This window comes from Rhamphochromis sp. 'chilingali' (assembly GCF_963969265.1).
Source record: "Rhamphochromis sp. 'chilingali' genome assembly, chromosome: 16".
Taxonomy (NCBI): Eukaryota; Metazoa; Chordata; class Actinopteri; order Cichliformes; family Cichlidae; genus Rhamphochromis; species Rhamphochromis sp. 'chilingali'.
The window spans coordinates 34,865,607-34,890,160 of NC_137943.1; the positions used below are offsets into that span (position 1 = coordinate 34,865,607).

At 48.6% G+C, this 24,554-nt stretch overlaps 1 protein-coding gene across 12 annotated transcripts in view; it reads left to right on the top strand.

Annotated features, from left to right (window-relative positions):
* The window catches only part of dlg1b (discs large MAGUK scaffold protein 1b), a 100,311-nt gene that overhangs the window by 71,779 nt on the left and 3,978 nt on the right, over positions 1–24,554 (top strand). For 4 of the 12 annotated variants that reach the window (XM_080907656.1, XM_080907665.1, XM_080907657.1 and 1 more), the window contains 15 exons: positions 11,153–11,248; positions 11,885–11,938; positions 12,654–12,704; positions 13,726–13,850; positions 14,533–14,702; positions 15,172–15,308; positions 16,313–16,457; positions 18,077–18,206; positions 18,417–18,573; positions 18,795–18,897; positions 19,286–19,400; positions 19,484–19,660; positions 20,054–20,120; positions 22,263–22,362; positions 24,356–24,397. In XM_080907656.1, coding sequence (XP_080763782.1) covers positions 11,153–11,248; positions 11,885–11,938; positions 12,654–12,704; positions 13,726–13,850; positions 14,533–14,702; positions 15,172–15,308; positions 16,313–16,457; positions 18,077–18,206; positions 18,417–18,573; positions 18,795–18,897; positions 19,286–19,400; positions 19,484–19,660; positions 20,054–20,120; positions 22,263–22,362; positions 24,356–24,397 — 1,669 coding nt within the window. Of the gene's footprint in view, positions 1–11,152; positions 11,249–11,884; positions 11,939–12,653; positions 12,705–13,725; positions 13,851–14,532; positions 14,703–15,171; positions 15,309–16,312; positions 16,458–18,076; positions 18,207–18,416; positions 18,574–18,794; positions 18,898–19,285; positions 19,401–19,483; positions 19,661–20,053; positions 20,121–22,262; positions 22,363–22,661; positions 22,696–24,355; positions 24,398–24,554 lie in introns of all 12 variants that reach the window. The other 8 variants (XM_080907660.1, XM_080907667.1, XM_080907663.1 and 5 more) reach the window with 6 other exon arrangements.

Sequence of the window (24,554 nt, forward strand, 5' to 3'; positions counted from 1 at the left end):
ACCAAGCGGCTCCACCGGCGCCTACTGGTAGGTCGCCCCCCCCTCCTCCAGCTCCTCCACCTCCCACCTATGAGGAAAATAAATCCTCCCAAAGGTTAGGAGGTAGGGGGAGGTGCTGCAGCGTGCAGCGTGACTCATTTCCTAGCACGTGTGTTCATACGGTCATGCACTCCCCCGTGTGTGTGTGTGTGGTGAACGTATTGATCGGGCCGTCTGCTGCGTGACGCTGCTGGCTGATGTGTAAAAGTTGCAACAGGAGATCTGCTGCTGCTGCGTCATGTGTCGGCTCGCGCACAAACGCTCACATCTGGTCCAGAAACGCCCTCGATCCGCATCCAGCAGATTTACGTCGTGATAAAGAACATGCGGCAGCGCGTGTGTGTGTCACTGAGGTGATTTGTTGATAAGGCTGCAGCGGCCGTGAGTGGGTTTTTACATTAACGTGTCGTCTCAATGTGTGAATGTTCCAGAGCTGTGCTTTGAATCTGACGGCGAGGACGAGGTGGCGCTCGGAGTCTCGGGGGTCCGTGTTGGTGTCGTACCTGTGCAGGTTTCCCTGACCCGCTCTCTGCCTCTGTGTGGCTACGCTGAACAGGTTTACCTGCATAAACAGCAGCATCATGTTCTGGGCAGATGTGAGGAACCCCTGCAGTAGCACATGCCTTCCCTGGCGTTGCCTAGCAACCTCTAGGCTCCTGACACACAGCGCTACCCGACCACCTCCCCCCCGTTTACTGACACACACACACACTCATACGTTAACATACATGCTCGTCTGCAGCTGTATTTTTATCACAGCGAGGTTGTAACGGGTGGCGTCATGGTTACAGCGGGCTATGACGCGACGCCTGGACGACGTGGAAGGCGTTTTCAGTGGCAACGAACCAGCTGAGGATCGTTTAGCAGCTAAAGAGGCGATAATTCCCCTCAGGTGCTTTCACGCCTCCCGAGTCGGATCATATGTTGATGTTCAGTTTATTCGTGCTGCCTCCGGGTGGAGGATCAGACTCTGTTACAAACGGGAACACGCTGGACTTCCCAGGGACGCACTGATCCAACTTTTCCATCTCTGATGCCGTTCCTACGACACCTGACAACGTAGCATCGTTAATATTACTCTGTAATCCTCACTGTGAGAAAGAGACTGGAAGTCATCCTTTTATTTTCCAGTAAAACGCTGAGCAGTGGGTGAAATGTTTGCCACTGTGGGCTCTGTCCACAGGCCGATTCACCTGTGACCCAAATATCTCATCAGTGTCTGCTTCATCGTTCCTGCTGTTCTCATCGGTCACATCAGGAGGTCCTGGCAGGATTCAACTCTTAAACATGTTAACATGAGTCTGAAGTCAGACTCGTGGTCATTGTGGGTTAGCATTGTTCTTCGACTACACACAGAAAGGAATGATGTGAAATGCACAGGTGTGGTCCTTCAGGGGGCGAGCAGCACATCATCGGTGCGTAGTCCGAATGCTGATTGGCTGAAATGTTGTCATGAGGTTGGTGACATAAAGTTGTGGAAATGGTAGACTGAGATAAACCACTTACAGATGGACGTCTGAGTTTAGTTATAATTAGGTAAATGAAGTCAGCGGACAACATTTTCATGGAAAATAATACGAGTGGTGATAATCCAGCTGTTGACACGAACGTCACAGCCCAACAATCACGCCGACGAGCGAGCTCACAGCTGGAATCAAACCTCGGGTAGTTTTGTAGTTTCAGAGCTGATTGTGACGACTCCTGGATCAGAGGCCACGCAGGAGGTGAGATGAGGACTGGAGCTGATGATGGGAAAGTTTGATTGTTTATAGTTTGTGAGTCATGGTGAGATTGCAGCTGTCAGACGATCATTAGCTGCTTTTCTTCAGAGAGAGATATGACACCCAGCAGGCAAACAGAGCTAAAAGCACCATTAATGACTGTTGTACATGAGCACAGTGTGAGGAAAGAGTAATAATGTGACGTGATGACTGAAGTGCTGTGTTTGGTGCGGGGCTGTTGAAATGCACGGTTTAATTTACCCCGAGCAGCAGACGTTACTTTGTTTGGCAGGCGAACCTGATGCAGGTCTGTGTTCATGTCAAAGTTACTCTAATTACATCCAGACATCACCGAAGTCCAAATCTTTCATCTTTCATTCTGACAGTTGAACTGTTAAATGGAAGATTTTACTGTCAGATCCAAAGTGACTCTCCTGGGTGGGTTGGTAGTTCTACTCCTCTGTTCCCTCGTGGGTTGTTTAGTGTTCGGGCAGAGCAGTCCAGACGTGACTCGGAGCTCTGATTCATGGCTGTAATCTGTTTCCTGTCCCGTCAGGTGTGACTCATGTCAACACAATTCTTTCATCTGTAATAAAACGATCAGCGTTGCTGCTTTAGCAGGTGTAACAATTAAGTTTAACATCCATGAAAACAGAATTTATTCAATTTAACGGAGTTAGAAGTTAACAGGAAGTACGCTCGCTAGTTTCCACCTAAACATGTTGTGCTACGTGATTGCTAGCGACACAGCTATGTTAGCATAACTTTAGCACAGTGAAGCTGGAGGATGAACGCCAACTTTTTTCCACTCATTAAAAGTTAACGTGAGGGATTCTGGTGGTTTGGGACAAATGCAATCGCATAGCAGGATGCTGTACACCGGGCAAACTTCAGTCAGGGGAACAACTGAGATAATCCATCCACAATACGAGGTTAGTTATTAATATACTGCAACAACATGGGAACAGAGCAGCTGCGAGAGAATTCAGCATTAATGAATCAATGTTACGGAAGTGGAGGAAGCGCGGTTTTTCGCTTTCCCCTTATTTTAAAAGTGCTTCATCTCTTTGCTGTGACTGTCAATCGCCATAATTTGCAGATGATAATGGTTTTAGCCGCTGCGATGCTTTCGATCAAAACAGGCGCAATTTGATGACATCATCAACATGCGCTATCGCGATAGAGCGGTATAGTCAAAATCTCTATCGTTGGCCAAATTTATATGGTTTCTATCGTTTCCATCGCCCACCCCTAGTTGAAGGTAAACCCTAACAACATGGGGTCAGCTACTTCAGTGATAACGCTGCAATCACCCATAAAACGGGGTTCTTCTCAGTCGTTGCCAAATATTTGCTAACGGGGGATTGTGGTGGTGTTGGGATTCTCTGATTCTCAAACTGAACCAACCTGAACAGAATTGAAATTATTTCGTTCTGAAGTAAGCGATCGTGGCTTAAGAGTTGGGAGTTCGCCTTGTAATCGGAAGGTTGCCGGTTCGAGCCCCGGCTTGGACAGTCTCGGTCGTTGTGTCCTTGGGCAAGACACTTCACCCGTTGCCTACTGGTGGTGGTCAGAGGGCCCGGTGGCGCCAGTGTCCGGCAGCCTCGCCTCTGTCAGTGCGCCCCAGGGTGGCTGTGGCTACAATGTAGCTGCCATCACCAGTGTGTGAATGTGTGTGTGAATGGGTGGGTGACTGGATATGTAAAGCGCTTTGGGGTCCTTAGGGACTAGTAAAGCGCTATATAAATACAGGCCATTTACCATTTACCATTTTAATTTTCTGGAATTTCAGTAAGCACGATTGACCCACCTGTAGTTAAGTCCGTGAATCTGTTTTAACTCACTGAACACAAATCTGCGGATTTTTTCTCTCTTAGTTTTTATAAAGAAAAGCAAACAGCAGAAATCGTGACAGAAATATCTCACATCCTCTGGCTGCTGCTGTTATGGAGTAACACAAACAGGCCGGAAACTATCGCTATATGCAGATGATGTCGTTTTGTAAAAGCACAAAATCAAATGGATCGTTCCTAAAGCTGGTCGTAAAAGGCCTCCACGGTTCTGCTGATAACCTGCTGTGTTCCTGCAGTTTCCTGTGAAATGAGGTAGAGCTGGGCGATAGAACGATATGTGTTGCGAAATAACTTTTTCTCGATAGAAAAATTAAACTATTGCGATAGGCCTCATCTCTCTTGTCCTCTTTAAAAAAACAAAAAAAAAACAGCCAATCCAAATTAAGTAACGCAGAGCCGAACCAATCACAGCCGCAGCGTCACGTCACGTGACTTATTACGTACAGCACAAGTCCCAAGCCGGTGTTCTGACAAACCATCCTACTTTGGCAAAACATGCTACCGTAAGTAGTTTATGCACATTTCTGCTGTCACAGAGCAATTCCAGCATCAATTTAAGTAGGTATGATGGTTTGCCACCCAACTTTGCCCATCAGAGTATGCTTGTTGCTCATATGCATACAGCCAGAATGGTTTTCCACTTCATTTTACCCGTTAAAGTATGCTTGTAGGTAACATTCACAAAGGTAGGTTGGTTTGGCAGTTAATTTTACCGGTCAGAGTATTTTTCTAGCTAATATTCACAAAGGTAGGACAATTTGCCACTGAATTTCGTGTTGTGCGCAGAAACAACGCGTAGGATGGTTTGCCAGGTAGGATGGATTCCCAGAACACTGGCGCCGCACGTATTTGTTTGGCAAGCAGCCAGCCGCCGTGCCACCCGGGTAATGGAGGAAATGAGCGTGCCGACTAGAGAAAAATCAACTGAGAGCGTGACCGAAGGTTACCGAAGATAAAACAGATGATGGTTCCAACGCCAGAGAGATTGTCGAGTGGAAGAGCCACAGAAGTTCCGTAGTGTGAAGGTATTTCTGCTATTTCAAGTCTGACAAAAACAGAGCAGCTGCACTGTAAATGTGCCGAACGCAAGTCTGGAAATACAATAAAGCGGTGCAGCTCAGTCTCTGACTGGAAGCGCTAATTCGTCATTCGGCTTTTGTCAGACTAAAGTAACTGTTAAAACTGTTTGAAAAGCTCAGCTATACAACAAGGACAGATTGAGAATTTCCTTTTAGTTCTCAGTTTATTTGATACTGACAAAAGTTAGTCAGTTTTGTCTGTTCTTCTGTAAACAAACTAAGATTATTTTTAGAATTAATATTTTGTTTCTAAGTGGAATTGACAATTTAGTCTGTTTCGTTTGTTCTATTTTGAAACTTAAACGCTTTAGCGGCTGCCTTTTGTGTAGTTTGCAATATTTGCCTTTATTTATCTGAAAAAGTCTCATGTTCCTTAAGTACATCTACCCTGTTGAACTTATTATGGGAAATAAATATTTAAATAAAAACAAGCTGCTGATTATTTCACATTTTACTTGTGAGCAACGGCACATTTAAATCTTACAAATATAGTTATTTGGCTTATATCGTGATAGATATCGTTATCGCCTGAAATGAAAAAAACATATCGTGATATAATAATAATAATAATAATGGATTGGATTTATATAGCGCTTTTCAAGGTAACCAAAGCGCTTTACAATACCACTATTCATTCACTCTCACATTCACACACTGGTGGAGGCAAACTACGGTTTTAGCCACAGCTGCCCTGGGGCAGACTGACAGAAGCGAGGCTGCCATATCGCGCCATCGGCCCCTCTGGCCACCACCAGTAGGCAAGTAGGGTAAAGTGTCTTGCCCAAGGACACAACGACCAGGACAGAGAGCCCAGGGATCGAACCGGCGACCTTCCGGTTACAGATGCGATTCCCAACCCCCTGAGCCACGGTCGCCCAATATGAAAAAATCTTATATCGCCCAGCTCTAAAATGGGGCCACTTTCGGTTTCTGTGATGTGGATAAAGATGTTTGCACTGTTCACACCTTCAGCCAGACTTTTATTTTGGAGGCCGGGTGTTGTGTTCTCACACCTGAGATTAATATTTTCTTTAGTGTTGGAGAACGGACGGCGAGAGAAGCTTTAGTCTGTATAAACCACTTTCCCTGCAGCAGACTTCAGAGCTCCTGCTGCATAAATTTGCACATTAACGAGGAAGGAGGAAGACTACTTAGGTTAATCCTCCACAGCTCCTTTACATGACTAAAACCACCCATGTTGTGTAGAACAAGCAGTGCCATTGAAAAGCTGTTGGTATTTGTGAATCGCTGGTTTGTTTACAGTGCAGCCGTGTGCTGACGTGAGTGGCCTGTAGGTGGAGCTGCAGACACACAGCAGCAGTTTAATCCTAATCTCCAGCAGATCCTTGGTGCTTCTCCTCGGCCCTCACCGTGGAGTCGTGATGTGGCTGTAAACGCTGGGTGATGAAGGAGCAGAGAGATGAGCCCTGATGTGTTTGTTTACTGTGACACACTCGGTGCGTCGACTTTCTGCTGTTTGTGAATCATGTGGCTCAGCCTCCATGACGGCGTCGTATGAGCAGATTTACACCAGTAGAAAGTCGAGGTGTCTCTCCATCGTCGTAAATGAAGGTGAGGCGTTCGGGGACTGTGGGGAGAACACACTGTTGGCTCTGGCCGCTCGGCTTTTTTACATCCATTTACGAAATCAAACCTCCGTCCAATGAACCCCACGCCGCCTCCTGTGCGATGGTTATTCTGTCGTATAATTAATTTGTCTGTTCACAACGAGCCTGAATGCTCTGAGTCCATATAATGAACCATCTGCCACAACAGGAAGTGCGTTCATAGCTTTGAGTTTTGGTACAGACTTGATTATTTTCAGTGAAACGCAGTTTTTGGATGTTGGTGTGGAAATGTCAGAGTATATGATGTGCAGGTATAAGTGTGAGATTTCAGTGTTAAACGTCTATCTGCTGCAGCTCGTTCTCCTCATGCACACTCAGGAAATCCCAGGAAACAAAATCTGCATTTATGATTTCTGAGCCAAGATCTTTTGTTTATGTAGCTTTGGGACAGTTTGGCATTTTTAAAAGTGTTTCCAACATAATCTGTGGGCAGTTTCAACAATATTTTGCTAAATGTGAATAATTTATCACCTCACTTGGAGGAAAACACAGTGTCAGAGCGACGTTCCTGCAGAGCTGCACCTGTAACCAGGCCGTGGAGGTCTGATGGAGTATATATCCACCAGGAGCGTCCACGCTGCTGTCACGGTGCAGATTTTATTTAAGTGAAAAGAGAGAAGGCCTGCATGTTTTTCACCTCCAGCTTCAGGTGGAGCTCTGTGGAGACGCAGCAGCCTGTGAGGATCGTCGGGTTTTTCTCTACAGCAGAGGCTTAAAGCGGCTTCCTGCCCGCCTGCCGCTAACCGGGAGTCCTCGTCGCACTCCCCCCTCGCTGCTGACACGCACGCCGCTGTGTCTGAATCCGGGGGCAGCATCGATTATTCATGCAGCGAGTGGAGCTGCCCGTCACCCCCCCTCGCGCTGACATGTGCCTCGCTCGCTGGAGCCGATTAATTGGCAGGAGAACGAGAGAAGACGAGAGGGAGGGTGTCACAGAGAAAGAGCAGCCGGCAGGGAGGGGTGAGCCGGGAGAGAAGAGAGGGAGTGTTACTGCGCTGTGGTGCCGGAGGTGGAGTAACACGGCAGAGTTTGGAAGTATCGCCGTCTCGTCGTAGGCGTTGGACATTCTGGACTCGAAGGAAGCATCTTTCATTTACTCTTTATCCTCCTCCCCCAGCTCCTCCTCCTCCGTTTGGGAAGATGACCACTCATTACCTGCAGCAGGACTTCCTGTCTAAAGCTGTGAACGGCGAGAAGAAGCTGCCGCGGGTCAACGCCAGCTTACAAGAGTCCATCGCCCACCTGCACCCTCTGCAGAGGCAGCACGCCATCGAGCTCCACCGACAGCAGCAGCAACAGTCGTTCAATCACCCGCAGGTCCAGGCGTCGCTGTCGACCTTCACCGCCTGCACCGTGCCAGCGTCCTGTCGAGCTCGCAGTCGGTTCCTCAACCTGCGGGACAGCGTGAAGAAAAGCCCGACCAAGAGTACGGCCAAAGTCCTCAAGAGCGCCAGGAAGGAGATCTCCTGGGTGCCCTTCGCTTACAGCAAGGTAGCGACATCATGTGACCTGTTCAGAGATTTTTACTTTTTCCACTGCGGGAACTAAAACTTTGTCGATTGAGCGCTGTACGTTTAAAGAAGTAAAAGATCGCTTTGTTAGAAAGGAGAGTGGGAGCTAAAGGCTGTTCCACAGAAACGAGCAGCCGACGGTGGGCGGGTGAATGGATGGAGGTTGTTCCCCTTTAACCACTGATTGATTTCTAAAGGACACACAGATTGTAGCACAGAGTCAGATCAACAAGTGCTGATGTTTGTAGAGTTTCAGTAAAATCAGCTGAGACTAAAAACTACAGTCAGGTTTCAGGAGACTCAGTGTCGGAGTCTTTATATGAAACGGACTAAAACCTGCTGCTGCTCAAAACTCCTGTTTGCTGTGGTGAGTTCAAGGTCACATTGGAGAACTGGCTGTTTTGGTGATGGTGGTTGTGGTGACACGCAGAGCAGTTTGTACAGTGTTGTAGCAGGAGTGTGTGTGAATGAGACCTGCGGTCAGTCAGATCGAGTTACTACACGGAGAATCGATGGACTCTGTCCACGTGTGACAGCCACATCACCCTGCCATCACATTTAAATCCATACTTAAACACTCTCCAGCTGCTCGTCTTGTTTACGACCGAATACATGAGCAATGGTGTGATCCACGTGTTTTGGTTGGGGATTCATCTGCTGCACATTTCAAGCTCCCATCTTTAAGTGGTGGTCTGTGGTCACACCGTCGCTACGTTATGGCTTCATCACCGATTCGGTCCAAAGCGTCTGTGGCTCCTCCCACCAGCGGACATTCAGATCCATGTTATGGATGCAGTGAGCTAAGAAAAAACTGCAGCTACACTTTTAACGAGGGGCTCGAGTGGGGGGGGGGGGGGGGGGGGTGTTTGATCTGTGTGGCTTCGCTGGTACACTGAAGACTAAAGTGACACACGTGCCTCATTTACTGAAAGCAGGACATAGATTCTCTGTAATAAACCAGCAGGGGGAGACTCCTCTGACCTCTGACCTTGGTTAAGACTCCGCTGATGAGTTCATGGTTTCAGGCTCCAGTTTTGTGTCCTGTTGAATAAAACGCGGTGCTCGTGTTGGAGATGAAGGACCATTAAAGTTAAAAGGACTAAAACGGGACATTCAGGGCGGGGCTACCATGTCATTGACTGAAGGTCAAGATGGTGAAAATGGTCAGTTTGAGGCCGTCCATCTTTTATATACAGACTGCGATGATAAGTTTGGGGTCGTGTGGAAAAGATGTCATCAGGTAAAATCATCAACTGTAAAAGTCTCTGAGAGAAAAATTAAAAATACTAATTGTGTAATTTTATAAACTCCAGGTGGGCTCAGCTGTGTTAATGATATTTATATGAAGGACTGATGTTATGTCAGTGGTGTAAGTTCATCGGGGTCAAACATCAGCTTGGAAACCTGATCGGTCAATAAATCGATTGACGTATTGGGCGTCTGATTGGTTTTGGTTGTTGTTATGGATTTGATGGTGTATCGTCGATCGCTCTCTGATAGATGAAATCATAACCTCTGCCCTCTCTGTGTCGCTGCATTTGTTAAACCAGTTTTGTGTCTTTTGGGAGTAATTAAGCCTCGTTGTCAGCAGCTTTCTGGCGAGCGGAGCCGCAGAAGTAGGGCTGGCGGATCAATGCGGTCGATGTGCGGGGCTAATTTTAGCGGCTGTTGGTTTTCCACGGGCTCCGGGTTCTGCTGCTGCAGCACAACAATTAAGCCTCTTGGAAACGCAGCGGCGCTTCCTGCCAGCAGCTTCACGAGGTCCTGCTGTTGCATAACAGAGGTCACAGCGGTGAGGGCCGCCGCTCGCTCCTCTGTGATGTTTCATGTGCACGCAGGGGTGTTAAATTACACGTAGACGTGAAAGAAAATCTTTGACTGAAACAGGAAACAGAAAAAAGATCTAAAAAATCCTTTTTTAATTCATTTAATTCACGTGCATCACACACATTTATGGGTTGTGTCTGAACAGTTTACAAAGGTTTTATTTTGTGTATTTTCATTCTTAGTAGATGAATAAACAGCAGCATGGCTGCAGTAGAAAGACGATCCACTCTTTTAAAGGCTGTTTGTTTCTCGAGCTGAAACAAACGAGTGGAGCTGCTGCCGGTGTGGCGTTCATGGGCAGATTGTGCGGAGGCTGCTGCTGTCGGGGAGCGCTGGTGCTAGTTAAAGTTAGCTTGTTCTGCAGTGTTCAGGTCAAAAACACATCCGTCAGATGCTGTAGTTCCCCAGCAGCACGTAGCATTGCAACGAGACGTCTGACGTCTAATACGCAGCATGTGATTGGCCAGCTGCTGGCTCGTTCAGACCAGTGATGATGTTTCCACTAAAACCAGTTACCAAGTTCACCTTTGAATCAAACGCCGAGTGGGCCCATCATGAAATGAAGAGGCTGCTGTGGAGTGAAAAACACGGCCTGAAGGCGACGCTGGTTACGCTCGACAGCATTGTGAGAACAATAGAACCACAATAGAAACGCGTTCAGCAAAAAGTGTCGCCAGACTGAGTCGGAGCTGAAACTCGACAGCAGCGAGGACGATGCTATCGTAGTTTTAATGTGGAGCAAAGAGGCGTGTCTTAATTTGGCAGCTGTGCCGTGTTCAGGTACATTTATTTAACGTTGTTTGCAGATATTTACTTGTAAACCTGCCAGCTGATCGTGTTATTGGAGCTGAATGAAATCGGTCCTCGAGCTCTTCGTTTGATTTTTGGGAGTTGAAGGTGAAACGATCAGTGACGTCATGGTGAACATGTGGGTGTGCGGTTTGAGCGCTTCTTTAGCGTCAGTAGAAACTCGGACGTGAGGTCGCAGATACAGCTGTGACCTTTGACCTTTGAGGGTCTGTGCCAATGTCATCACTGGCTGTCGGGGTTAAAGCTCCCAGATTGAAATATCCGCTGCTTTTCAGTAATGACATAAAGGACATCGGCCCCCTGCTGAAGCTGTACCGAGGGACTGAGGATTTACCCCACACACACACACACACACACACACACACACACACACACACACACACACACACACACACACACACACACACACGAGAGATGGCTTTAATCCTCAGAACAGCAGATGGGCGAGTTTGACACATCAGGATCGTCAGGTGTCACTCACACAGTGACCTCCTGTGATTGGCCGACCTCTCTGACACTTGGCGGTCCTTCTCTGTCAAACTCCTCCCATCTGGCACCTCGGCTCGACCTAAACGAACACCCCCTATCAGTCAGCATGCACATACACATATACATCCTCTCCTCCTCCTTCACCGGCTGTTCATCTGTGTCTAACCTTTGACCCCTCACCATGCTATTGTTCAGCAGGCTGAGGCCGCCCCGCCTTCCTCACCCATAATCCCCGTGATCCCAATCTTGCCAATCCCAGCCGAGACCACCGCCATCCCTCCAACGTCACAGGTCTCCTTTTTTTGTTCCTTTTTGACTTTCCTCCTCTCCTTCTTCTCTGCTCGATCCCTCCATCCCTCCCTCCTTCCATCCTCACTTCCCTCCTCGCTCATTTGGCTCTGCGGCTTTCTGTCGAGTTCGGTTTTCAGTGTCGGCCGTCCAGCTGTGGCGCTGATGAAGTGAGCAGATTAGAGATAGAAACAGCGGGAGGAATGCCACGCTCCCCCCGTTTGACTTTTCAGAGCCCATCTGGCTCCTCCCGGGCGAGCGAGCGAGAGTCAGAGTAGACGAGGAAGACGAGGTGAAGGAGCAGCTTCTCCCCTCCTGCACGACTGGATTTGATTGATTTTCTTGATTTGTTTCTTCATTTAAGGCTTCATGCTTCAGAACTGCATCTTCTGCAGCGTGAAGCGCCACCATGTACGTACCGCTCGTGCTCGCTAATCTGTGCTCAAATCCTCGGGCTTCCCGTTTTAGCATCATGAGGAGAGTTAGTCTTTTAGCAGCTGCGCGGTGGCCGACCCGGGCGCAGCGTGGGGTGTGATCGGAGGGGTGGAGGTTCAGGGGGGTTTCTTTATTGTGAGGGTGTTTGTAGGGTGGAGATGTTTTTCCTCTGTGATGTTCTGACGTGTCTCCTCGTCTCTGCAGGCCAATCCTCCGCCTGTGGTGGTCAACGCAGACAGCCTGGACACACCTCCATACGTGAGTGCTGCTCATTTCTGAATGGATGCATGAGTGATGGATAGATTGGAAGATGATGACAGATGCATGAAGGCACGATACCTGTGTTGATGATTTTATGGATAAAGATGGAGTCATGGGTGGATAGGTGGGTGGGTAGATCCACAGACAATGGCTAGGATGCAGGACTCTGTGGATCTGCAGATGTTTGGTAACTCCATCTTCACCGTCGGTCCAGCTGCAGCCTCACCTGCCTAGCACTGGACCCGTCTTTATTAAATTGATGTTTGCCTCCCGTGGACTCCGGCCGCTGTCAGCACGGCGTCGCTTCAGTTTCACCTGACGGGGAGAAATATTTGAAGAAGCATCTGCTTCGCTCTCCTCTCCCCACATCAGTTCAGAGTTCAGTGCTGCAGCACGTTTCTGTTAATTGGACGGTTTAAAGGAAATGTGTTAGATCAGAGTCGGTGAGTGGAGCCTGCAGGAGCTGTGGGCAGACGGCTGCATCGCACGAACCTTGAACTTCAGGCTTAAGAGGAGGAAATAAAAACTCTTCAGTTCTCCGAGGTTAGACGTGAGCCTGAGGAGCAGGAGGAGGCTCAGTTGAACCCTGGACTCAGTGAAGTGTTTCTAATGAAGTACAGTAGAGTCTGTGTTCTACTAACGTGTTTGCTTCCTATAAACTGCTGCTGGGAGGAGCCGACAGGTGAGCTGATACCTGTGTGTGTGTTTGCAGGTGAACGGGACGGAGGCTGATTATGAGTACGAGGAGATCACGCTGGAGCGGGTAAGCTGCCTTTACTGTTTACTTCCCTGTGAGTGACGGCCGTGCTGCTCGCCGCGAGAGCCGCCGTAACTCCGTCGCGTCTTTACGAGCCACATAAACGAGCCGCGGTCTATGACTCGCAGGACGGGCGACCTGCCGTCTGATGCTCTCTGTTTGACTTTGAGGCGCTGCTTTCATGGACCTCCGCTGCCTGCACCAAACCTCCCGACCGTCTGAGATTTCGGGGGAAACGAGGACGTAACGAATGAACCAGATTCTGTTAAACAAAGCAAAAGTTTCTGATCCTCTCACACAAACAGTTTCTCTTTAATCAGCTCTGTTTTAATCCTCCTCGCTGCCTCTGGTATTATCCTCCACATTGTTACCGTCTTCCTCCTTTTGTTCTTGTCCTAATTTTGCTCCTTTAAGTGCAAATTATTAGCACAGCTTTAAAAAAGTCTCACAGGGTCTGCCTGTCGTTCTGTCTGCGGTCTAACCGGCCTCGTGTTGTTTTTATCATCACAACCAAAATGTTTCCACACATGACACAAACTGAATCTGATGCCCGTCCACAGCAGTGGACACGCCGGACGCCCACCGCGGCAGGAACCAGCCATTCTACACAATAACTGCACATTTATAAAAGTTCAGTGCAGAACGGCATGCTGGGTAATTACAGCAGTGTATTTGAACCAGTGAAGGTAAAAACAAAATGTTTAACAGCGCCTCGGAGCCGGTGCACGCTCTCGGGTTCTGGATGTTTGCTGACGTTATCTGATTGGTGCAAACTCGTGCCGGGGGATTCGCGTAGCGGTACCTGCAGACGTGTTCATGCTTCGTTGTTCCAGCTGTCACTTCTGCTCCTCTTGGCTGCGGTTCGAGGTTTTCCAACACGGCGTCAAACTTCAGTCGTCACTGCTCAGCAGCATCGTCGCTCACCTGGAAGGCTTTTATTGTGAAACGCTGGCAGGAAGTGTGAATCCTGAGCATGCTCACAGACTCGGATCGTTATCATTACTACTGTGATCACTGTGGTTTCCAGGGAAACTCGGGGCTGGGCTTCAGCATCGCAGGCGGCACCGACAACCCTCACATCGGTGAAGACCCCAGCATCTTCATCACCAAGGTGATCCCTGGAGGAGCGGCGGCGCAGGATGGACGGCTCAGGTGAGGCAGCAGGAAACTGTTGGTTGGTGAAGGAGGTGTGACTGATGTCTGAGCGGCTCCTTCTATTTTTGATCCCTCTGTCACCTCATTAGAGGAGGGCTCAGATTTTCTTTTAAACTGAAAAACAGCATCTCCTACAACACCCAGAATGCTTTGCAGCAGTTCCTTCCAGGCTGCTGCTTTAGAGCGTAGCTGCTGTGGAGGACAGGCTGTTAAGCTGATCAGGGAGCAGTTAGTGGGACAGAGGGAACAACGTGTAACTCACACAGGTTTCTAACACTAACCTTTCTAAGATCACAAACTTTATGAGCTTTCACTTTTTACCGGCTCAGCTTGAAGCTGGCCTGACGGATTCAGCCTCGTATAAAAACATGTAGAGAGAGAAGGACCTCTGTCCCTCGGTCTGCGTGGTGGTGTCCTCACAGCCGGACCCCCGCTGTGCCCTGCAGCCTTTCATGGCTCATTCATAATGCAGAAAGTCTGTCACACCTGATCCAGGTGATGATGATGAGGACGAAGAGTACGGTCTCAGGTTTCCTTTAAACTGTTTGTAAGTTTGGATCCGTAGTTTGACTCTACTTCCTGCTTTAGCTCCAATAAATGAAAGAAAAGCTGTGACATCATCAGTTTCTATTGAAGCAGGTGACCTGACTGACAGCGCGGTGTTCACGCTCTGTTTCAGGGTCAATGACGTCATCCTGAGAGTCAACGAGGTGGATGTTCGGGACGTGACCCACAGCCGAGCCGTGGAGGCGCTGAAGGAGGCGGGATCTCTGGTCCGACTCTACGTCCGCAGGAGGAAACCCGTCTCGGAGAAAGTGATGGAGATCAAGCTGGTGAAAGGACCCAAAGGTAGCGTGAAGGCTTAAACTGTGCCTGCGCTCAGATCCGGCGCCCTGTCTGAGCGCAGGCTCATTATTAAACCTGTGAGTGTTCCTAATGTTTTGGCTCACGGCTGCAGCTCTGCGCAGATGGCGTGGATGTGTGCCGGCCGTGTTGCTGGATTGTCTCCGCTTGCTGAGGAGCTTTAGTGAAATCCCCGCGGGCCTCATGATTATTCAGACGAGGAGCCCGGCTCAAGAACAAAGCCTCGGTTTCCACGGAAACATCCTGAAATATGCTTCTGTGCATTTATGTGTCCTGATTCGTTCCCGTGTTAAACCAGCAGCGGCGCGTTTCGTGGGGTGGTTGTTATTTAAAGTTTGTCCCTGTGAAGGACGCTCAGGCGTCGGAGCTAGACTCCAGAGTTTGAGGGTTTTTACCCAGAATGCTTTTCCCGTCTGATCACCCTGCACCCTCCTTCTGGTTCTTTGTGTTGCAGGTCTCGGCTTCAGTATAGCGGGCGGCGTGGGGAACCAGCACATCCCCGGCGACAACAGCATCTACGTCACCAAGATCATCGAAGGCGGAGCGGCTCATAAAGACGGGCGGCTGCAGATTGGAGACAAACTGCTGGCTGTAAGGATCAAACACGAGAAATCACATCAGACGAATTATTTATTTACACCACGGCTACAAACTAAAAGAGTAAACACGAGAAAGTCAAACAGAGTTACAAACATTCAGTGCAATAAAATAATTAAGAAAAGCTCTGATGAGATTATTTATGAGACCTAATAAAGACTCAAATTTGAAACCAGTAAAATTTGAAATAATAATTAAGACAAACTTAAACTTATGACATGAAGTAACTGCAGGAAAGAAATAATAGAAGTAAAGACGACTAAAAGTAGAAAAATATAAATAAAAAACAAAAATAGACCCGTAAAAAAAAATCAATAGACACACAAGACAGAATACTGTATTTGAAAAAAGAAGCACAATTAGAAATTAATTAAAATAACAATAAAAACAGAAAATGGGCAGATTAAAGGAAAGAGCTGGAAGTTAACATAAAATAAATAAAATATTTAAAAAAAATTTTAATTAAAACCTTTTAAATAATCAATAAACCAAAAAGAACTGTTAATGTTAATTAAAACCAATAAAGCCTGATTTAAATAATAAAAATAAAACAAACAAATTACATTATTTTAAAAAAGGAAAAAAATTAGACTAATAAAAGTTAAATATAATAAAAGCAGGTTAAAGGTCAGCGAGTTAATAAAATAAATTAAAATAAAGTAAAATATTTCTGATAAACAACCAACACGTGTATAAATAGTAGAAACAGGTTTCAGTGCTAACGAACAAATAAAGTTTTAGATCTGCAGTAAAAACAGGAAGTTGCTGAGTAGACGGTGAAGAACGAGCACCATGAATATTTCTGAGGTTTTAACAATAAGATAAAGTTTCACCCTTATAACATTTTATAATTATAAACGTATAAAATGTTTCATTAAGGGAAGACGCGCTGAATCTGCGGTGCAGGCGCACCTCACCACAAACTACCAAACAGCAGACCTTCAGAATAAAAGCACAGGCGTGTCTGACCGCTCCTCTCTTGGTGTGTCCGCGTTCAGGTGAACAGCTCCTGCCTGGAGGAGGTGAGCCACGAACACGCCGTCACTGCCTTGAAAAACACTCCCGACGTGGTCTACTTGAAAGTGGCTAAACCCAACAGTGTCTTCATGAACGACAGCTTCGCTCCGCCCGACCTCACCAACTGTGAGTGCAAACACACACACCTGTGACCTCACCACTAAAGTTTGCTTCTGTGTTTGCAGCTGAAGAGGGAAACGTTTTGATGCTGCGGTCGCGTTTCAGTTTGTTCTGGGTTCGGGCTTCCAGAAACAGTTGGAAAACCCATAGTTGAAAACTTCCCTGGACTTTTTATCCTGAATTGTTTTCCGTTTTAAGATCTTCCAGATAAATGAGGTCTCACATAAATCAGCTGACCTGGTTTTGAGTTAAAGGTTTCCCTGTGTGATTGTCGGTTTTCTGGAGTCCCGGCTGAAGGCTTGTTGGTTTGTCTTGAACACTGCGGTGGATTTTTGCTCTGACGTCGAGCAGATTAGAAGGTCCTGGCTCATGTGGTCAGGATGACATCCGACCCTGAGCCGGTGTGGACCGCCGCAGTCTCTGATGATCAAGTGGGGCGGGGATTCGTCAAACGACACGCCTCAAAGTGCAGACGAGGCCGGTTCCTTTAAAACATTTCTCTCTGAACCGGCAGCTTTAGCAGGGATGAAGACGGCCCATCTCTGAACCTTGTTTTTACATCTCTCACTTCGCTGCAAATTACAGGAAGCGCTCTGAAACTGTAATACTGCAGGACAAACCTGCATCCCGGAGACTCGAAGCTGGCACCGAGCTGTTGAGGAGATGCCAAAGAAGGAAACACCCCTCAGAGATGCTGCGCGTCAGGCTCCTCGGCTATAGAGACCGAGGAGCTCCAAGCAGCTGTGGAGGATCCGGAGCCGAGGAGAGACTGATGGGAACGCACAGGAAGACACGGAGGCTGCAGGAAGTGTTGCACGTTATAATCTGAGTAATCATCATGAGTTGACATCCTTAAATCTAACACAGACTCTGAGCCGAGCAGGCTGGTGCTGGTTTGAAGCCAAACGAGGAACGAGCACAAAATATCCGATCCCGAGTCGCGGAAGAACGATGTTTGGCAGCTCGGCTCTCACAAACGCCACCAGGTGCCTCAACTCATCCATGTGAAACACAGACTCCCTAAAACCGAGTGCTTCCTACAGCCTTGTGCTGACAGCTATGATTATATCTGAAGTTTGGGCCACAGTCGATCAGCTGTTCAGCTTCTGAGTTTGTGTCTAAACCGAGTCGTGGACCAACGACGCCCTTCGTCTCCTGCAGTGGCAGGAAAACCATCGCTCTGTTAATTATGCAGGGACGTTATTTGTTTAACCTTAAGTCTCCGGGGGAGTGTCCTGTTCGTAGAGAGAACAGTTTCCGATCAGACGAACATCAAACTTTCAAATGTTTTTAAAAATGGAGACGAATGGAAACTATTTTCAGGTTTCATCCTCTCGGTGCTGCTGTCACAGATCATAATAAACTGACTGCGTGTTCGTCGTCTCTGTCATCGCTCTGATGCTGCGGTTACAGCTGATCCTCAGCAGAAATGTGACAGGGTTGAGTTGGGAGGTGGTTGTTTCTCGCTCACCGGTGTCGTTTACGACCCCCCTCGACGGCTGCCGGCCTCGGCCAATCAGGTGGTTACAGGGGCCGGACAGGCAAGCAGATGCAGCAGCTCAGCGTCAGACACACAGCGGCTGTGATCAGACTGGTTTTAGTGGTCTTCTCTCTTTCTCTTCCAGCGTACTCCCAGCGCATGGAGAACCATATCAGCCCCCCCAACTTCCTGGGTCAGCCCGTCCCTCCGCCAGCATCCTCGGGGCGTTACTCCCCGACCCCGAAGAGCACGCTGGGAGACGACGACGTCACCCGGTGAGAACAGAAACACTGTGCACGCGCACGCCTGCACTGAAACGTTTCAGTGTTTTTGTAGCTGAACCACAGCTGCTGCGCCCTCTGCTGGTGCACACCTGCAGTTACACCCTCCACCCTCCCGTCATAACACACACCTGCAGAGTCTGAGTGGGACCCTGCTCACATGACTTCAGATGATTGACGGCTGCAGTGCTTTTTTTCCTGCAGGGAGCCGAGGAAGGTGGTGCTTCACAGAGGAGCGACGGGACTAGGCTTCAACATCGTGGGCGGGGAGGACGGCGAGGGGATCTTCATCTCCTTCATCCTCGCCGGAGGACCTGCTGACCTCAGCGGAGAGCTGAGGAAAGGAGACCGACTCGTCTCCGTACGTAACAACGCATTAAACTCTGAGATCAACAACTTAAACCAGAGTGTCTGTCTGAGTCAGTGATGAGTCGCTGCCGGTCGCTCGCCACACGCAGGCAAACACGCGGTTGACTTTCAAATTAAAAGCTGCACCTTTAGAGAAGTGCTGGATCAGACTGAGCCGCTCGTTTCCCCGATTGAGTCGTCGTTCCGCGTCTGACATTGTTTTTGTGTTTTCAGGTGAACGGCGTGGACCTCCGTAACGCCACCCACGAACAGGCGGCCGCCGCCCTGAAGAACGCCGGGCAGACAGTGACCATCGTCGCCCACTACAGACCAGAAGGTGGGACAGCAGCACGCACCTGCAGGATCACATGACTCCAGCAGCAGCTTAAATAAAAATAACTACATTTAAGTATATTTACAGTCGGGTGTGAGCAGGAAAGGGAACAAATCCTCTGCATTTAGCAGCTGGTATCAGAATATTTGGCTGTTTGATTATTTTCACTTTAAAATGATTGATTATTAATCCAGCTGTTCACAGATGTTTCAGCTCTGATCTCTGTGGGAAACTGAAACCAGCAGTTATCTCTGATTTTACCAGAGAAACAGTCCAGTTTAAAAAGTTTCAGATTCTGTTTGGCTTCATAAAAATCTTCTGTAGAGACTCTAACGTGTTTCTGTAATTTCCTGTGACCTCTGACCCCTGGATGGCCTCTGTGTCCGCTCAGAGTACAGCCGGTTTGAGGCAAAGATCCACGACCTGAGGGAGCAGATGATGAACAGCAGCATCAGCTCGGGCTCTGGGTCTCTGCGGACGAGTCAGAAGAGGTCGTTGTACGTCAGGTAGGCCTAAAGCGTGGAAGGCGCTCGCGTGCTGACGTCCTGTGTTCTGTTTTTAATCGGTTTGTTTGTCGTTCGTGTTTTAGAGCTCTGTTCGACTACGATAAGACGAGAGACTCCGGTCTGCCGAGTCAGGGCCTGAACTTTAAGTTCGGAGACATCCTTCACGTGGTGAACGCCTCCGACGACGAGTGGTGGCAGGCGAGGCAGCTGACGGCACAGGGAGAGGTGGAGGAGGTGGGGGTCATCCCCAGCAAGAGACGGTCAGTCCCAGTTACATCTGCTCCACCAATCAGGATTCAGAGCTCGAGAGGACGTTTGGCTGGAGTTTGTAACTTTATTTAAACAAACATCCGGGTCGCACCTGTACAGGTGTCACTGCGACGAACGAGAGCTTCACAGTGACGCTCTGAACATTTACCAGGTGACCTCCGAGGGTAAAGGCAGAGTTAGACTGTAAGGTCAGGATGTCGTCAGAGACTCGAAAGGCAAAACCTTCCAGTTTCTGGAGGAACGCTCGCGGAGTGGCGGCAAGCTGCCGACTCACTCGATTTGCCCTCGAGCTCTGAGGCGGAGCTCATCGCGAGTATCTGACAGATTCATGCATAAAGTCTGGTTCCCTTGTGATCTCTGCTGACCTTTGACCTTTCCCACAGGGTGGAGAAGAAGGAGAGGGCGAGGTTAAAGACGGTGAAGTTTAACGCCAAGTCTCGGGACAGAGGGGTGAGTGACGGCGTAGACGGTCCCTGGAGTCAGAAACGTGTTTTAGTTCCAGTAACGCGACTTTATTTACACACAAAGACGTTTTTCTGTTCTTTGTATTTAAGCTGTAAAACATTTTTTTATTGCTTTTATTGTCTGTTTGATTTCTGCGTCTTTAAAGATGCTCAGTTTTCCAGACTCGACCTGATAGAACGAGTCGGACTTGTTTAGACTTCAGTGACTCGTCCCATCTGATGCTCTCAGGATCAGCCGACTTTATTTATTTTCCCCGCAGTGACGTGTAACGTGCAGGTTAGTGAAGCCATGCGCGGTGTTACCTTCGTACAGGCGGTTGAAGTGCACGCGTGTTTGGGCCGTTGTGACAGACTTCAGTCTGTTAGCTAACGACTCGGTTTTAGGGTTTTCATCAGTTACCGGACGTTACTGGATAAGTCCGTCTGCACCGCCCGCCTTTTTTGAAACCCGGCAGTGAGGGAAATGGCTGCCCGCGGCGCCCGCCACCTCGAGTGTGACGGGTGCTTGTTTTTCTGACCTTCCCCGAGCGTCGGCGTGTCGCACTTTAAACTGCACCAGATTCATTCGTGTGAAGGTGAAACGTGTTTGAATAAAGTCGGCTGATTCTGAGCTGGTTGATGACACGTTTCAGGTGTTTGGCGCCAGCTGTGTGCATCATGTGACCTCTGTGTGTTTGAGCCACAGCCACCTGATCTCCACCTACTAATGAGTGTTTGACTAATGTTGAAGCAGCCGGCCGTTTAACAGCATGACGATCTCTGAGGCGTTTCTTCTTCTTCACCAAATCGCAGCAGCGCCTCCCCCTCCCTCCCCCGCCACCTTTAAACCGTGTGCCGCTTTAATACGTGTCTCCACGGCGTTGCTCGCCAGCCGCCACGCTAACACGGCAGACTGAGGGCGGGGAGGCAAACCGTAGAACGTGCATGGTGCCCGCGGTCTGCTCCCCGCCTCTTCGCGAAACGCTTGACATTGACGTCTGCTGCTCTCAAACCTTCCTCCTCCTCCTCACCACTCACCCTCCTCACCCTGTTTTCCGTCTCCTGCTCTGTAACATCAAAGTGCAGCATGTGAGCTAATGATGTCACAGGTCCCGCCTCCTGCTGATGAACGACACGCAGCGGTTCAAATGTCTGCTTGTTCTTCTCGTTGAGCCATTAAACCCATTTATAGTTGAACTAATCAATAACTTGAACACAGACCTTTTTAGTACCATAGTACCATAGTAACAGACGGTTAAAGGAAAAGGGACACGACTCTGTTCTGTGTTTGGCTTCTATTTATACATAAATGTAGGTTTAGCGTTCGTAGCCTCAACTAATCAATATTTGCAGCCATGAGGTGGTGGAGACCAACAATGGAGCTGAAAGAAGGTGGATGCCGGACTCAGACGACTGCAGCTGCCGGCGCTTTTTAAATAAACCTAATATTTGTTGGTTGGTTGCCATGACATCAGCCGATATCGTTTTGTTATAGCCTCACATCTGGATGAGTTTATTTTAAATATCAGTGTTAACCCCACAGTAACCTTTACAGCCTGACTGGTGACGTCACGCTTTCATTTACACTTCAAGACAAACGAAATGCAAAAGCTTGAAGCTAAATTTAAGCTTCAGAAGTCCAAATGAAGAAACCACGTAAAGCTGAGAAGGCCTCTGAGCCCGACCCGCGGGACGTTTGTAATCCTGGGGTTTGTAGCACCAGTGTTTCCTCAGTGCTACACGAAGGAACATAAATGCTCTGTGGAACGACTTTTCCTGATGCACTTGAAGGCATCGCATCAGCACCATCTTCGAGCCGATTCGCCGAAATAACCAAACGGCTTCTCCCAGCTTGTCGCTGCTGTGTCTCTGCATGTCGTCAGCATGTTCACCTTCATCCTCCTCCTCCTCTCCGACCGACGCTGCCTTCACTGTCGGCGTGTGAAGCGGGGCGTCAGAGCAGGTTGCGTTCAGGGTCGGGGCCTCTGTGTCCGAGTGTTTTAGTTTAAACTTTGTGATTTTTGTGTTTAATGTTGAAACTGTGAGCCGGTCAGACGCAGACTCAGACACCCATCACACCCCCTCATCTCCCTCTCTTCCTCCTCTGTTTTTGTTTTACTCCATCACCCCTCCTCCTCCTCTTCCTCAGCAGTCTCTCAATGACAAGCGTAAAAAGAACCTCTTTTCCCGAAAGTTTCCGTTCTACAAGAGCAAAGAGGCGAGCGAGCAGGAGACCAGCGATGTCGACCGTAAGTACAAGCGCGGGGAAGCGGGGCGGGCGGTCTGAAAGGAGGTTGGCCGGCGACAGGAAGAGAGATCAGGTGGCGACGGCGTGCTGAGCGCGCGCTGGTCGTCACCGCTGCAGGGCGTGGCCGCGGTCGTGCGATCTGATTAGAAGCCGTTTCTAAAACCTGAAACCAGAGCCAACATGGCCGCCCTGCAGCGGCGCCCCGGCGGCGTTCCCTCTGCTCTCTCAGTCTGTCGCTCTGTCAGTAACTGTGTCTGTGGTTGTTTTCCCTCCTTCCTTCACTCGGCTCTGCTGCTGCAGGACAACAGCGAGGACGTGCTGTCCAAAGGACACAGTAAGTCTCTCCCCAACACCCCCTCCCCCAAAACTCCCATCAGCCTCTTCGGTCTCCACCAGTGTCCTCCCGAGAGCTCCACTAAATAACCAGAGCGTACAGACGCCGCTCGCTCTACAAGCGAGTTTATGAGTTGTGAGCACGAGCATCCTTCCATCCTAAAACCTCTGGGGGCGGAGCTTTACGCCGCCCGATTTGTATTTGAGGTTTATTCTACTGGTTGTTTGTTTTGAATTAAAAGCAGCTTCGTGTTTTAGAGCAGACGACTTTATTTTGTTTGTTTTGTGAAGTAAAATCAGACGAAGCATCAACGACTCCTGATCAGCCTTTGATCAAAGTGATTATTCAGATTTTAAATGATGTTCATAAAACTGCATATGGGACCAAAACTATCAAATAAAACTCAGAAAACCACAAAAACCAGTCAAACACGTAACAGAGAACCAGCAGGTTCAAAGTTCCCGACTGACAGGAGCTCTGATCCGGATCAGTTTGTTATATTTCATCCAGAACATGAAGATAAAATCTCAGTTTTTCTTATGTCAGTGTGTCGAGTGTCAGTGAAGGCTGCTGTCGGCAGGCCCGGATCAGCGCGTTTAGTTTTAATGCCGTAAAAGACGCTAAACTGAAGAGTCTGATGATGGTTCCTGGTGGAGTCTGAGACCCCTCCCCCTCCTCTTCCTCACCACAGACCCTCGTGGATCCTTCAGGCCGGCGCTCTTCACTCTGGCCACGAGTTTCCGCTCTTCATCTCTCACGAGACCTTTGTTTTTCTGTTTCATGGCAAACGTGTACAAGTTACAGGAAGCTCTAAAAGCTGAACACGGCGACCGACACGAGCAGATCTGAAGCCGAGCCGCTCGCTCAGTCATCGGGAAATAAACCCGCCCACAAACACGGCTGATCGATAAACCAGGGAACATTTTTAGTTTTGGTTAAATTACAGTTTAAAATGTGTGTATTCAGGTCTTGGTGGTGTTTCCAGATGTTTCCAGATGTTTGTCCAGCTGACGATCTAAAGAAAACGTTTAATATCCCAGAAAAAATCTGATTTTATTTTCTTATCTGAATATGATCATCAGCGAGCTGAAAACACAGACTGTATATAAAGGAGGGAAGCGTCTTAAAGCTGCGTTCTTTTTAATGGCCAGCAGGGGGCGATGCTGTCCTGGTGAGTTTGTGGTCTCAGTCTTTAGTTTTAAGTCTTACTGAGTTAAAAACGGGATATTTATTTAGTTAATTTTGGTCTAAGTAAAATGTTTAAAAGGTGATGGAGGGGAAGTCGCTGCCCACTGAGTGCGCCGTGTCCCTCAGTTCCCTCCCTGGTTCAGCCTAAATCGCTCTGCTCGAAGCAAACGGATGATGTCACGGTGGCTGCTTCCATCGTTTATATACAGTCTGGTTTTATCCACATCGCCCAGTTTTCAGAGTCGAGTCTTTGAACGTGAAGCAGTTATATTTGGATCTGAGGTCAGGGAAGACTCCTGGAAGTTTGGGAAATGTTTTAAATGTGTCCATTATTGGGCTGAAAAGAGTCGGACGGTGGTTGTTGCTGTGATTGATCTGCCGCCTCGAGTCCCCCTGCGTGATCACGGCTCGGGGCAAAGCATTGTGGGACGGCGATGTGACCTGTCGTGTCCTGTTTGTGTTGTGATTCCAGAACACGTGACGTCTAACGCCAGCGATAGTGAGAGTAGCTACCGTAAGTGCCGCTCGATGACTCGCAGGAAACACTAACGATCGGCGCGACCTGTCACTGAACCCGCTAACTCCCTCACTGACGCCGTTAACAAGCACAGACTGCCGATTGGCCAGTAACAGCATGACCTCACACCCTCACAGTCTGCCCCTCCCCCCGC